The 15,912-nt window shown below is 42.2% G+C and overlaps 1 protein-coding gene across 3 annotated transcripts in view; it reads right to left on the bottom strand.

Annotated features, from left to right (window-relative positions):
* LOC144508393 (cell adhesion molecule CEACAM5-like) overlaps positions 1-15,706 on the bottom strand; it is an 88,723-nt gene extending 73,017 nt beyond the window's left edge. For all 3 annotated transcript variants that reach the window (XM_078236263.1, XM_078236264.1, XM_078236265.1), the window contains exons 1-2: positions 15,622-15,706; positions 15,158-15,475 (exon numbers count right to left, since the gene is read on the bottom strand). In XM_078236263.1, the coding sequence (XP_078092389.1) occupies positions 15,158-15,475; positions 15,622-15,667 (364 nt within the window). In that variant the 5' untranslated portion in view covers positions 15,668-15,706. The remainder of the gene's footprint in view (positions 1-15,157; positions 15,476-15,621) is intronic.
* Between the last annotated feature and the right edge of the window lie 206 nt (positions 15,707-15,912).

Here is a 15,912-nt window from a genome sequence, read left to right as displayed (position 1 = left end):
CCCTCTTGTTGGAGGTGGTCAATGCCTGGCACTTGTGTGGTGCGAATATTACTTGCCACTTGTCAGCCCATGCCTGGATATTGTCCAGTTCTTGCTGTATTTGGACATGAATGGGTTCAGTATCTGAGGCGTATCTGAGGGCGGCATGGTGGCACAGTGGTCAGCACTGTTGCCTCACAGCACCAGGGATCCAGGTTCCAATTTCGGCCTTAGGTCACTGACTGTGTGGAGTTTGTACATTCTCCCTGTGTCTGCGTGGGTTCCCTCTGAATGCTCCGGTTTCTCCCACAGTCCAAAGATCTGTGGGTTAGGTTGATTGGCCATGCTAAATTGCCCCTTAGTGTCGGGAATAGCAGGGTAAATATGTGGGGTTACAGGGAGAGGGCCTGAGTGGTATTGTGGTCAGTGCAGACTCGATGGGCCAAATGGCCTCCTTCTGCTCTGAACGGAGTCTCTGAGTCATAAATGATGCTGAACATTGTTCACATCCCCAATTCTGACATTTTGATGGAGGGAAGGCCATTGATGAAACAGCTGAAGATAGTTCAGCTGCTGGACCAATAACACTATCCTGAGGAGCTCCTGCAGTGATATCCTGGAGCTGAGATGATTTGTTTCCAACTACCACAACCATCTTTCTCTGTGCCAGGTATGTCTCTAACTAGCAGAAAGTCTTCCCCCGATTCCCATTGACTCCACATTTGGTAGGGCTCCTTGATGCCATACTTGGTCAAATGCTTCCTTGATATCAAGGGCATTTACTCTCACCTCCCCATGAAAAGTGTTACATAAATGCAAGTCCTGCTTTTCCTGTTTGCCTGCAGAGCAACAGCAGCAGATCCAAGTCATTCAGCACTGCATTGTAGTTCAATACAACTATTCAAAGTTGCTTACAAATGCTTCAGCATATTTGAGGAACAATTTTTATGTTGGCTGGTACCAATTTTTTTAGCAGAGACAGTCAAATCAAATGAAGGGTGGGATTTCAGCCCCCCCCCCCCCCCCCGCCCCCCGCCCCCCCTCTCCTCCCCCACCCCTGTGCAACCTAGTTTCCAGCAGCAAATGGGCCCATCTTTGTCTGGAGGCGGGATCATCTGGTTCCGCTGATGTCTATCAAGTGCCCCCTTGTTTTCTGGCCGTGTTGCCAGGGAACTCACCACAGAGGATCACCACCTGTGGACTGTAAGATCCCACCAGTGGGAATAGCTAGAAGATTAAGCCCACAAGTTCTACAGAAAATCCTTACTATTAGCAGATCAACAAAAACAACAGTGGAGATTTTGCTGACCTCAAGTTTACGGAGGGAAGAATGTGGGATATTAACCAGGATTGTGTCGGAAGAGTTGGGTCTGGAGTCAAAGGCCTAAATAAGCTCAGCTCAGAAAGTGTTGATGGCACTAATGATATTAATTGCTCATCTTTGGATCAAATGTGACACCAAGGTTGTGAACAGATTGGCTTAATCCCAGCCCATTGCCAGGGTGGGATGGAGTTGGTAGCTAGGGACCAAGGATCTAAAATCATGATTTCAATCTTCCCAGAATTTGATTGGAGGAAATTTATAATAATTCAGCAAAAGTAGAGGAATCCAGAGAGGTGATAGTGCAGTAGAGTTGGGTTTCAATGTATATGTGAAAATTAAGTAGTGATGTCACCAAAAGGCAGCTTGTACATGAGAAATAGGTGATGGTCAAAGATAAACCTTTGAGAAATGCCAGGGATTACAACCCAGGAGCAGGAAGAGAAGCCATTGCAAATGATTGGATTGATAAAATAGAAGCAGGGTGCATGACAATACTGTGCCTTTAAGAAATGTAGTTTAGTCATGTCTGTGCTGAATGTGTTTACTAGTGTCTTCCATTATATTGAAGCTGTTTTGTCTGGATCCAGAAGCATTGTTTTGTTACTACAGCAGCATAATTGATTTTAATTGATGGTGTTTGTTTTGATCTGAATTAATGCGAGGTTCTGATGTTTTGTGTTTTCCCCTGGGATATTTCAGAGTGAGGCTTGATTTGGATTGATTGACAGATAAGGTCATATGACTGGGTAGAGCTAGGCTTTCACAGACAACTCAAGGCAGTCTGTTTCGAGATTTTTAGAGAGAGGTTGATTTCTCTGTATCTTTTGCTCTGTCTGAAGTGGAGACTGGAATCTGCAAAGAAAAAGCCTTTTCCTCTTAGAGTCTGCTGTTTGGAGGTGGCGTGTTCTCTGTAAGTTGCTGCATTTAGAATTAGAAGATGGGTCTCTGTCTGGATCACTCTCCAGAAGTGTCAAAAGGCTGGAAATCTAGTTCCTGCGCAAGCATCTTTGGTTTCTTTGCTAAATGGTTCTGAAAAAGGGATTCATTTCTGTGGGGTATTCTGCTAAATTGGAACAAGTTTAAAGTTTATTTATTCGTGTCACAAGTAGGTTAACATTAACACTGCAATGAAGTTACTGTGATAATCCCCTAGTCGCCACACTCTGGTGGCTGTTCAGGTATACTGAGAGAGAATTTAGCATGGCCAATGTACCTAGCCGCCTGTCATTTGGACTGTGGGAGGAACCAGAACACCCGGAGGAAACCACGCAGACACAGGGAGAACATGCACACTCCACACAGACAGTGATGCAAGCCGGATCTTGCAGTGAACTTGGGTCACTGGTACTGTGAGGCAGACATGCTAACCACTGTGCCGATAGCTAGCTGTTAAGAATTGCATTTTGTCATGTTTCATTTTTTAATTGGTAAAGGTTATGCTAATTCTTTTTGTTATATTCTAACTGTGTTCTATTGAAGGAGTATGACAAGCATGAGTAGTAATACATAACATCCACCGCCATAAGATTGTATTTATTTCCTCTCATAAATTTCCTTGTGTATCCCTGATTTTTATTGACAATATTGGTAGTAGTGTCTTGAACTGGCTAGGATGGATTCCCTCTCTAAACCTTTCTGCCTCTCTCTCATCTCCTTAAAACTTTTGTCTTAGATTAAGTTTTTAGCCACCTGCCCTAATACCTCCTTACACATCTTGATGTCAAATTTTATTTTAGAATGGCTCCTGTGAAATAAACATTGAGAAGTTTACTACATTAATGGTGCCATATAAATGCAAGCAGTTATTAATTATAGGATTTTTTTTGTCAAGTACAAACACAGAAATAAGATCATTGTTGCTCTGGCACTTTAAGGAGGAGAATAGCAAAATTTGTATAGAACTACATTTATCGTGTTTGTACTGAGTATTTTAAATTTACCTGTTCAATCCTCCATAAATATATATTTTTTATACAAAACAGTTGTATTCTGCATCAATGGCCACTCCTGTGAGTGGACTATGTCCCTACATAACATGGTATGTCTGTCAAATGATCGGGTGATGTACTAAGGCTCTGAGAGTAATCAGCAAACATTTATCACTGTACTGCAGAATACTGGAAATATGTGCCACCATTTCATCTTCTCCAGTTTATTCAGCATAATTATAATAAACATAAATCCACAAAGTGGCTCACCAAAATGCAACTGGGTTAGAATCGTAGAGATTTACAGTATGGAAACAGGCCCTTCGGCCCAACTTGTCCACGCTGCCCTTTTATTGTAAAATACCCCAAGCCAATCCCAATTGCCTGCATTTGGCCCATATCCCTCTATACCCAACGTACCCATGTAACTATCTAAATGCTTTTTAAAAGACAAAATTGTACCCACCTCTACTACTACCTCTGGCAGCTCGTTCGAGACACTCACCACCCTCTGTGTGAAACAATTGCCCCTCTGGACACTTGTATCTCTCCCCTCTCACCTTAAACCTATGCCCTCTAGTTTTAGACTCCCCTACCTTTGGGAAAAGATATTGACTATCTAGCTGATCTATGCCCCTCATTATTTTAAAGACCTCTATAAGGTTACCCCTCAGCCTCCTACGCTCCAGAGAAAAAAGTCCCAGTCTATCCAGCCTCTCCTTATAACTCAATCCATCAAGTCCCGGTAGGATCTTAGTAAATCTTTTCTGCACTCTTTCTAGTTTAATAATATCCTTTTTATAATAGGATGACCAGAATTGCACACAGTATTCCAAGTGTGGCCTTACCAATGTCTTGTACAACTTCAAAAAGACGTCCCAACTCCTGTATTCAACGTTCTGACCTATGAAACCAAGCATGCCGAATGCCTTCTTCACTACTCTGTCCATCTGTGACTCCACTTTCAAGGAGCTATGAACATGTACCCCTAGATCTCTTTGTTCTGTAACTCTCCCCAATGCCCTGCCATTAACAGAGTAAGTCCTGCCCTGGTTCAGTCTACGAAAATGCATCACCTCGCATTTGTTTAAATTAAACTCCATCTGCCATTCGTCAGCCCACTGGCCCAATTGATCAAGATCCCGTTGCAATTGAAGATAACTTTCTTCACTGTCCACTATGCCACCAATCTTGGTGTCATCTGCAAACTTACTAACCATGCCTCCTATATTCTCATCCAATATCGTGTTATGAGGAGAGATTGGAAAAGTTAGGACTGTTCCCCTTGGAACAGGGAAGATTAAGAGCTTACCAAATTGAGGATTTCAAGATGAGAGGTTTTGATAGAATCGATTGAGCATTACTGTTTCTTCTGGTGAGTGAATCAATAGTAAGAGGTCATAGATTTAAAATCATAGGCACAAGATCAAGAGGGGAAATGAGGTGATTTATTTTCTCTCAGATTTGACAGAACATGGAATGCTCTACCTGAAACAGTGATGTAAACTGATTCCTGAAATAATTTAAAAAGGAATTGGATAGGTACATAAGATTATGGAAGCTACAAATTTAAAGACAAAACAGCAGGCATATAGGACTTAGCATGTCTTGTCTAAGAACCAGAACAGGCATGATAGGCTGAATAGTCTTCATCTGTGCTGTGTTCATCTGGCAGTAAGGATATTCCAGTAGCAAGCAATAAAAATACCAGGGGCGATTCTCCCAAAAGAATTGTAAGTGTCGAGTTTGTGTAAAGAATTCTAGTGGGAGTTACAAAATAAATCTCCCAGACTTTGTGCACTGCAAAGTGCCTCAGCATGAATCAAGGGGCATTGGCTATTCCAGCTGGAATTTGTTTAATGTTGGCCAAATCAATTCTCAGTCACATTTTTATTACACTTTGTAAAGTGAACATTGTCCACATAACACTCAATTGGTATCTTCTTCCTCAACGTTGCCTTGAAAAATAACTCTGTTAATGTGTCAGACAGATATATCCCCATATCTACTGCTTCCACTGCCAATGTACTTTTGACCAACTTTTTTATTTTCTTTGCTTCCCAGGCTAAGTGGCAAAATTTTCCTTCCTCACCCACCAAGAATATTATGAAACTGGCACTGTTCGAATGTCCATTTGGTAGATTGGCATGTGAAGCATCACCAAACACTTTATATCTTCCAGTTCTCCCAGCGCTGGGAATTTAATTACACATTCCTCTCCTTTCAGCTTTTTATTGTTTTATTGGCCTGCAAGATCTCTCGGACTGAAGCACATCAACATATTACTTAGCTCTTGGACATTCCGGTCTTGTCTGTGTGCACAGCCAATTTAATTGTTCTATCATACACTTCAAAAATTCAGTTTCTTTTTCGTAGCCAGTTCCTCTTTTTTCAATCACCCTTTCTCTAGTTATGGGAATAGGATCAATGCTGTCAAGATGTCCCTATTGATTCATTGTTATTCCGTATTTGTTTTGTTGTATATCAAGATATCGAAAAACATTGGCCGCTTGACTTCCTACTTTAAATTCCATCTTTAACCTATTAACTACCCTCTTTTCAAATTTGTCTGTGCCATTCCATAGGAAGTCATCAACATGCATCAGGAAAACCCCTGCCAATTTTCCCTCAGACTTACAATAGAACATTGCAGGATCCGCTTTTAACTGGACACAGCCAGTTTTCAGCAATACAGATTGTACAGAAAGATATCAGCCCCTTCCTTGCGGCATCACTCAAGGGACCTGGGTTCGATTCCCGGCTTGGGTCACTGTCTGTGTGGAGTTTGCACATTCTCCTCGTGTCTGCGTGGGTTTCCTCCGGGTGCTCCGGTTTCCTCCCACAGTCCAAAGATGTACGGGTTAGGTTGATTGGCCATGCTAAAAAAAAAATTGCCCATCGTGTCCTGAGATGTGTAGGTTAGAGGGATTAGTGGATAAATATGTAGGGATATGGGGGTAGGGCCTGGGTGGGATTGTGGTCGGTGCAGACTCGATGGGCCGAATGGCCTCTTTCTGTACTGTAGGGTTTCTATGATTTCTATATACACACATTACTTCAGTTTCCAAAACTGTCTGAGTATTGCCTGTTTCTTTGGGTGGCTTCAAAAACTTTTCTTTGAAATCTTTCACCCTGTAGAAATGCTGCTTTGATATCTATAGACTTACATTCCCAATTATTAGAGGCTAGGATAGCAAAAAAAAAAATTCAGTGTCACTTTCCCCATTGTGGGTCTATCAACCCTAATGTCTCGCACCTCCAAGTGTTCCTCATACTCAGGGACTACTAATCTGGCCGTTGCTTTAAAAGTCCCATCTTGCAAAACGTTGTCTGTGCAAGCATCTTGCAAAACTTTCTCTGTGCAAGCCCACCAATGGGACAGAGTAGGTTGCCATTTTTCTGGCATCTCAGTGTACATCCCCAAACTCTTTCCAACTGTCCAATTCTCTTTGTTTGGCCTCTTATTTCCATAATCTCTATTTTATTGGCAATCACCAAAACTTCCCTATCCTATTACTGTCATCAGTTTGATTCCTAGCCTCCCTTGTTAAATTCCAACCTCTGCTGTGTCTATCCCTGTCAGGGCTACTACTTTCAGACCTCTGTTAATTTCGTTCATAGATTTGTGACCTTTTTCCTGGGTTCATGACTGCTCACTGACTCAGTTTAAATCTCACTTTTTTGGCTTCCATCTTTCCACCCATTTTCCCAATCTATAGATTTCGCTTTTTGCCCTTGCTCTTGAATGTTGAGCCAGTATTTATATTTTCGTAAGGCATTTTCTGCTCTTCTGATTATAGTCACATCCCTCCACTCACTTTACCCTGTAAAAAAGGATAGGAAGGGTAGGATTCCAGAACCGTGGATAACCAGGGAAGTTGAGGGATTGGTCAAAAAGAAGAGTGGCATACGTTAGGTCCAGGCAGCTAAAAACGGAGGGCGCTCTGGAGGAATACAAAGAAAGTAGGAAAGAACTCAAACGAGGAATTAGAAGGGCAAAAAGGGGTCACGAAATGTCCTTGGCAGACAGGATTAAGGAGAATCCCAAGGCATTTTATTCATACGTTAGGAACAAAAGGGTTGTCAGGAAAAAAATCGGACCTCTCAGGGACAAAAGTGGGGAATTATGCTCAGAGCCCAAAGAAGTAGGGGAGATCCTAAATGAATACTTTGCGTCGGTATTCACAAAGGAGAGGGATGTGTTGACTGGGAGTGTCTCGGAGGGGAGTGTTGACCCATTAGAGAAAATCTCCATTACAAGGGAGGAAGTGTTCGGTTTTTTAGGGAATATAAAGACTGACAAATCCCCAGGGCCTGATGGAATCTATCCCAGGCTGCTCAGGGAGACGAGAGATGAAATCGCTGGGCCTCTGATGCAAATCTTTGTCTCATCACTGGACACAGGTGAGGTCCCAGAGGATTGGAGGATAGCTAATGTGGTCCCGTTATTTAAGAAGGGTAGGAAGGATAACCCAGGAAATTATAGGCCAGTGAGCTTGACGTCCGTGGTCGGGAAGTTGTTGGAGAGGATTCTTAGAGATAGGATGTATGCGCATTTAGAAAGGAATAAACTCATTAACGATAGTCAGCATGGTTTTGTGAGAGGGAGGTCCTGCCTCACTAACCTGGTGGAGTTTTTTGAAGAAGTGGCTAGAATGGTTGACGAGGGAAGGGCCGTGGATGTCGTCTATATGGACTTCAGTAAAGCGTTTGACAAAGTCCCTCATGGTAGGTTGGATCTCATGGGATAAAGGGGGAGGTGGCTAGATGGGTGGAGAACTGGCTTTGTCACGGAAGACAGAGGGTGGTGGTGGAAGGGTCTTTTTCCGGCTGGATGCCTGTGACTAGTGATGTTCCGCAGGGCTCTATGTTGGGACCTCTGCTGTTTGTGATTTATATAAACGATCTGGAAGAAGGTGTAACTGGGGTGATCAGTAAGTTTGCGGACGACACGAAAATGGCTGGACTTGCAGATAGTGAGGAACATTGTCAGAGGCTACAGAAGGATATAGATAGGCTGGAAATTTGGGCAAAGAAATGGCAGATGGAGTTCAATCCAGATAAATGCGAAGTGATGCATTTTGGTAGAACTAACATAGGGGGGAGCTATACGATAAATGGCAGAACCATAAAGGGTGTAGATACGCAGAGGGACCTGGGTGTGCAAGTCCACAGATCCTTGAAGGTGATGTCACAGGTGGAGAAGGTAGTGAAGAAGGCATATGGCATGCTTGCCTTTATAGGACGGGGCATAGAGTATAAAAGTTGGGGTCTGATGTTGCACTTGTATGGAACGTTGGTTCGGCCGCATTTGGAATATTGCGCCCAGTTCTGGTCGCCACACTACCAGAAGGACGTGGAGGCTTTAGAGAGAGTGCAGAGGAGGTTTACCAGGATGTTGTCTGGTATGGAAGGGCTTAGTTATGAGAGATTGGGTAAACTGGGGTTTTTCTCACTGGAAAGACGGAGGATGAGGGGTGACCTAATAGAGGTGTGTAAAATTATGAAAGGCATAGATAGGGTGAACGGTGGGAAACCTTTTCCCAGATCGGTGGTGACGTTCACGAGGGGTCATAGGTTCAAGGGGGGGGGGGGGGTGGAGTTTAACACGGATATCAGAAGGACGTACTTTGCACAGAGGGTGGTGGGGGCCTGGAATGCGCTGCCGGGCAAGGTGGTGGAGGCAGACACACTGGGAACGTTTAAGACTTATCTAGATAGCCACATGAACGGAGTGGGAATGGAGGGATACAAAAGAATGGTCTAGTTTGGACCAGGGAGCGGCGCAGGCTTGGAGGGCCGAAGGGCCTGTTACTGTGCTGTATTGTTCTTTGTTCTTTGGGTATATACAGTATCACTGTGCCCACTTTGGGTAGCTGAAACTTTGGAGTAACGGCTTCATCTCCTGCTTCACTGTTATTTAACTGGTCATCAGATTCCTTCTCATCTATCGCTGTCTGATTGTCATAGTTACTCAAGGTATGTGTAAGTGAGCTACTAAGTGTTTCTTGCATTTCTATATCTTGTTCAACTGCTCCAAATTCACAATCAATTTCCACTACACTTGAAGAGTGGGCTCGCACTGTCTGGTTAGTGTGTTTTAGTATGACCACACTGCCATCTGTCTCCATGACTTTATCTAGCCCTTTCCACTCTTAGGTTTTTTCTTTTACAATAGACCATATCACTTTTTCTGAAATATACCTCTGACTATCTTGTGCATTAGAGTTTGTCATATCTGCTCTGAAACCTTGATTTTAATAAAGGCATTTCTCCCTGCATGCGTGGCATTCATGTGAGGAAAGGATGGAGCTAATGCTTGTCTCTTCTAATGCTGGAGGAGTATCCAGCAATGCTGATGGTAACATTGTGTTCCTCCCAAATACCAATTGGTACGGAATATAGCCCCCCCACCGATTTTTTGTCTGCACTGCCCCTGCTAATACAATCTGCAATTTACAGCCTGGCTGATCAGCCAAAACCTTGTGCAGCATAAATCTATGGATTTATGTTCACAGATTCACATGTTCACATGATTCGGTTTACAGAGATCATTGCTGAATGGGCTTTCTGCTGCAGTGTGCATCACCACAATATTTAAATTTTCACAAGTGTCTTGGAACTTATCATTCGCAAGTTCACCCCCATTGTCCGGCAAGAATTTAGACAGTGCCCCAACCCTGTTCCAGTCCAATAAGTTACAATTTTGTTCAAGATAGTCTTTTTCTCATTGCTACAAATCACTGTAGATATGCTGAACCAGGTGGCCATGTTCACCAAGTGCAGCAAATAGATGCCTTTCGCTTTATCCCAAATCTTCAAATCCATAGCCACTGTATCATTGAAATCCGAAGCCAATGGACATGGAGGTGCCCTTCTATGTTTTGTGCAAATCTCACATTGGGCTGATACTTGCTCTGCAAGATTATAACCACTATCTAGCACACCTGCATCCCGAAGTAGTGCTTTCAGTCTCTGTAGAGCTGGATGTGCAAACTGCTTCTGAAGTTTCAGGATAATCTTCTTTTTGTCTATCAAGTTGTTGTTTGTAATTGACACGAATGCATCATGAATCCTCTGGTCAGACGTTTTCGGTCCACTTAAGGGAAGGCAACAATAGCCTGACCTCGTAAAATGTAGATTTACACATCCAAATACCACAGCTTTGTCACGCTTCAAATCGATAGTCATCTGGGCTCTTTTCATAGCAGACCTGCTTAATAACAATGGTATGTCACTTGAAACAACACCTGTACTTATGAACAAAATAATGCCTTCATGATTTTTATCGTCATCACTGTCGGTTTCTACATATTCTGTTTTGTGTGTGACTTCAAAGATGCAGTTTCTTCTTTTTGGATAATTCACCATGTGGTGATATGGGGAAATCGCACTGAAAACAGCGATTCATTATCCCTTTACCATTTCTTCGGTTTGCACGTCTTTTATCACCATCCCATGTGCGTCTTCTATTTCCATTATCAAATCGGTTCAAGCCGTCTTCAACGTCAGGTCTGTCATTAGTGTAACTGTCTCTGTATAGAAGCCTTTTCGCTGTATGTTAATACATGTGACAATAATAAATCAAATCAAAATTCATGTACCATTTGGTTGTGGATGTAGCTGAGCTACTATTGAATCCTCTATTCTGGCTGCTATGGCATTCCAATTTGAATTTTAAAGAAGTGGTGGAAACGATTATTTTCCGAAAAATATTTTCTAAAATGTTACCATTTGATCAAAGAATTGTACTCCCGTCATTACAAGAAGACTATCCTTCTGAGACAGGCATGCACAGTCCAACAACTTAAAGGCCAATACCGCATCTGGAATTTCCAATTTAAATCTCATTCGTCTGTTACGATCCTTATCGAATTCCATGATATATTCCTCCATGGACTGGTTTTCTTGTCTACTTATCCTGTCAAAAATCACCTACTCTTAATAATTCTCCAAAAGTGCATCTTTTTGATAAAATGTATGCAGATATTGCAATAGGAGCTGTAACCCTTCTTCTTTATTTAGGGCATCTGCAGTCCAGTAAGGAAACATTTTGCTCCTTATGTTACTTCTGGCTGGAACCAGCAAAGGCCATCCCTTGCTTTTTCCCCTCGGTATTATAGTGATAAGGGTCCACATTTCCTCTTTTGCCTTCCATTGTTCGGCATCCGAAAAGACAGGGGGACAATCAAATGACGTAAGTTTGCTTTTAACTTCTGCCACTGTTGCGTCCTGAGTCTGTAGCATCACCTCAAGCCTTACACTAAAACCAAGCTATGATGGGTTTTCCTACCAATGTTCATCCGGCAGTAAGGATACTCCAGAAGCAAGCAGCTCCACAAAGTACATCAAAGTAAAGTTTATTGAAGAAACTTCATTACACGACCACTTGAGCCAGGCCCTGCGCGCAAATGCTTTCCCTGATCTCCATCTGCTTTCAATTTATACTGGGTCAGCTGACTACCACAGCATGTTGCCGTTGGTTACATTGTCTACTGGGTCAGCTGACCACCACGGCATGTTACCATTGATTCTATGAATTTGTGTCTTTTGGCCATAAAAGAGACTTAAAAATTACACTCCGCCTCCCCTCATAAACCTGACTCAAATCATAAACATTAAAAAGCAGTCAGAAAAATGTGTTTGAATAATATGGAATACATGTTATTGATCCTTCTCGGACTCTGAATTGCCGATTAAGCTCCTCTCTTTCCAAGTACAATCAAACAAATTCACCTTGTGTTACCCGAATATTGCTGAAAAGTGAGACTTGTTGCTGAAGCATTGTATCTTGCATTCATCAGAGCAAATGTAGAGTGCCAAATTTCAAACAACCACAGAAAATCATGTTACTGAAGGAAAGGGTTCAGATTGCTTGGCAAGTCGGCTCTGAATGGCTGAGGCCATTGGGAAAGCATTGGGGGACTGCATGTTCCCCAAGCTCCAGGGTAATTCAGAACAGCAGTAAAGTTTGAACATATTCCACTTTTTTGACAGAGAACTCTTTTGCCCCCTGTGCAGCAATATATGTTACTTCCAGCAAGCATAAATAAGCCACATTGCAAGCTTGACTGATTATTTTAAATTGTTTGAATGAAGTGATTAATGCACTTAGGATTGTTCAGCGAGAATTGCCCAATCACAGAATCAGATTTAATAGTATATTTAGGTTTTGCAAGTGCAGACTAGTTGAATAAAGTCTGTACACTGCCTATCATAAACTACTGAAGGACCATTGCAGTTTGATTTGATCAGTCAACTGCTGAGATTTATGGTTTACGTATCTGAAACTCATAAGCAACTTTCTGCATTGGTAGGCAGAGTGTCGATTTGGAGTGAGAGTAGCATCCTGTTAGTGGAAAATATCATTCAAGTGACCACTGTGGAGTAGCATTGTGAAATGGATTTCTTAACATGTTGTTCAAATTTTTTTACAATACTTTCAGTGGCTGCATAAATACTATTTCCACTAACAAGGCCCTGCAGTCAGTCCAAAAGAATGTACTACCTACCAGATAATGGAGCAACATTGTGCATAAATTTTAGTGTTGGTGCAATCCCAATCGTTGTCTGATTCATCCAAACAGCATGTTTCTTCAATTGTTTCTAATAAGCAGGGCAGAGTTCATACTCAACCAGCCCGCACCTGCAAAACCCAAACTAAATTGTCTATTACTTGCTGAGCAATCCTGACTCTCTAATAACCATGAAATAACTAATTTAAGATAATCAGTTGAGCTCATAACATGGTTCATTTACACTTGCCAGAAGTGAAGAACATTCAAACATGGGGACCCGTTCTTTGCAAACAAAATAAATAAATCCAAAACTTGCTATTGTTATGAATTACCCAGTAGCTTTTTGAGCCTAAGATTCCCTGTCGCTTTGTCCATGGCAAAACCTTGGTCAGAGTTGACTTGATAACCAATCAGCACCCTTTTCTTCTATGGTATTTGATCCTTTGAAATTTGGCATTCTTTATTTATCCTGATGAGTGTAAGATAAAATCCTTCAGCACCATGTCTCTCTTTTTAGCGTATCCAAGTTCTGTATTCCCAAGCTAATGTCACTATTCCTCCTTTCCCTCAAAGCCCATATACTTTCCTTTACACGGTAGCACAGTGGTTAGCACTGCTGCTTCACAGCTCCAGGGTCCTGGGTTCGATTCCCGGCTCGGGTCACTGTCTGTGTGGAGTTTGCACATTCTCCTCGTGTCTGCGTGGGTTTCCTCCGGGTGCTCCGGTTTCCTCCCACAGTCCAAAGATGTGCGGGTTAGGTTGATTGGCCAGGTTAAAAATTGCCCCTTAGAGTCCTGAGATGCGTAGGTTGGAGGGATTAGTGGGTAAATATGTGGGGGTAGGGCCTGGGTGGGATTGTGGTCGGTGCAGACTCGATGGGCCGAATGGCCTCCTTCTGCACTGTAGGGTTTCTATGATTCTATGATAATCTAAAATCCTCCTGAATGCCTGGATTCAACCTGCCTCCACCACATTCTCAGGCATTGCATTCCAGATCCCAGCTACACTTTTGTAAAATAATGTTTTTCCTCATGTTACTTCTTTTACCGATTACCTTAAATCTGTGCCCATGGTTCACCATCCTTCCACCAAGAGGAACAGTTTCTCCTCTATGCTATCCAGATCACCAATGATTTTGAATACGTCTTAACTCTTCTGAACTTGCTCTTCTCCAAGGAAAGCAGTTCTAACTTCTCCAATCAATCTGTGTAACTGAAGCTCCTCAACACTGAAACCATTGTTGTGAATCCTTTCTGCACCTTCTCTAATGCCTATATTTGCATCCTTCCTACAGTGTGATGCCCTGAACAGGAGCTGTTCCAGTTGAGGCTGAACTCCTTTTTAAGTTCTATAGCTAGACACCAACCACCTAGTAAGAATATTCTATCCCTAGCATTCACTAACTGCTGCATCAGCAAGCAGTATCAGAAACCATTTTCAAACTAACGTAATCGAGCTATTAATCAATTTTAATATGTATCATGTTGAGGTTTATTTCATCTGAAACAGGGCAGATTGTCACAGCCATTGTTATTTCACACTGCTTTAATTTATTTTCAGAATTATCTGCAGCAGAACCTTGTGCACCTGTCGATTTTATGTTTTTATGTTAACACCTCTGACAAAAGCTAATTAACTTGATTTGCGAACAGAAAAGATATAGATTTGACAGAAATATTAACCACGTTTCCTTTATGCAGCACCAACCTGACGAGAAACAGTAATTTAAGTTTAGGTAGCTGAAACTGCAAGACAGAAAATGACAAGGGATCATTAATTTGTTCTAAGGTATGTTGAGATATTAAAGTGCGGAGTTTCCACTCGAAGCACAATAATTGACAACACCGAGAATTATCTGGACACTTCAGTTTTGCCGAGGTAAATTACTCTCAAATTACAGGCTAGCCGAACATTATTAGGCTATGTTTATTCAACAATCGGTTATTAGTGAGTTATTTTTCTAACAATGTTGCAATTTTAACGAAAATTCAGCCTGACCAGAATTAATGGAATAAGAGAACTGAGAGGAGAAAGTGCCTGAGATCAGAGTGCACTTGGCGCTGTGATCAGGTGGGCCCTCACCGCAGATTTACACAACTCAAATGCATTGGTTCAATGTGCCGCGCCGTGAACCAGGGATCTTCCACCGCAGTTAGCAGAGATACCAAGACTTTCTGATCAGATAGTTCGATTCTCTTACATGGTTTCATGTAGGGAGGCAATTTTAAAAGCCTAAAACTATCAGCGGAATGCCATTCCGACCGAGAAATTATTTATTACCTGTACTTCCCATATTGGAAAATTCAAGAAGTCAGGCTGTACTTCAAACTTTTATACGGCATATGGTGTAAGTTAGACTTCCATATGTTAAATAATCACACGAATATAATGGCAAAAGTGTCACTTACCAAGGACATTCAGAGTGATGGTTGCTGTTGATTCACTGCCGGTTTCTGGTATAATTTTAACAGTGTATTTCCCGCTGTCCGAAACCGTCACTGACTTCAGCAGGAGCGATCCGTTAGGAAGGAATAACTCAGCCCGACCTTCGTAATCATTATTTATAATAAAACCTGCACCGACCCACTGAGCGACAGTTCCATCCTTGAATTCCCAGTTCCCACTCTTCACCGCAGCTAACGGCTTCACTGAGAAAAAAGCGTTTCCTCCTTCGGTCACATTAATCTGACTGTTTTCTGTCTGGATGATTAAACCCTGGGGCTCCGCTGAGGAAAGAAAATCACATTGAGAGAAGCGGTCAAACTCAACACAACACAGACTTTTCTAAGTGTTAATAACAACATCTCCGGATTTCTTTACTGTGTAGTTTCTCCAATTACTAAAATAAATGATGTGAGAAAGTGATCCTCACCCACAGATATCAATAAACAAACAGCTAGGGCGGTCAGTGTCTCCATTCTGAGAACCGCGCCAGTCCCTGTTCCACTCGCTGACTGATCCACTCTTCCTAGTAAACAGCAGATCATTTCACTCATTCACTGAAACCGCAATGCTGATTGGACCGAATACTGCTCACATCACTGGTAACATTTTTTTAAGTAAGATTACCCGTATTTTCAGATGCAGGCTGGCGTTCTGAGTATCAGGAACATACTTGACGTTTTAAATCAGATTTTGTAACTTTTTTAAATTTGTTAACTCT

Source organism: Mustelus asterias, chromosome 20 (genome assembly GCF_964213995.1).
Source record: "Mustelus asterias chromosome 20, sMusAst1.hap1.1, whole genome shotgun sequence".
NCBI lineage: Eukaryota > Metazoa > Chordata > Chondrichthyes > Carcharhiniformes > Triakidae > Mustelus > Mustelus asterias.
The sequence above is the reverse complement of the archived record's forward strand: the minus strand, read 5'-3'. Positions and strand labels throughout refer to the sequence as shown.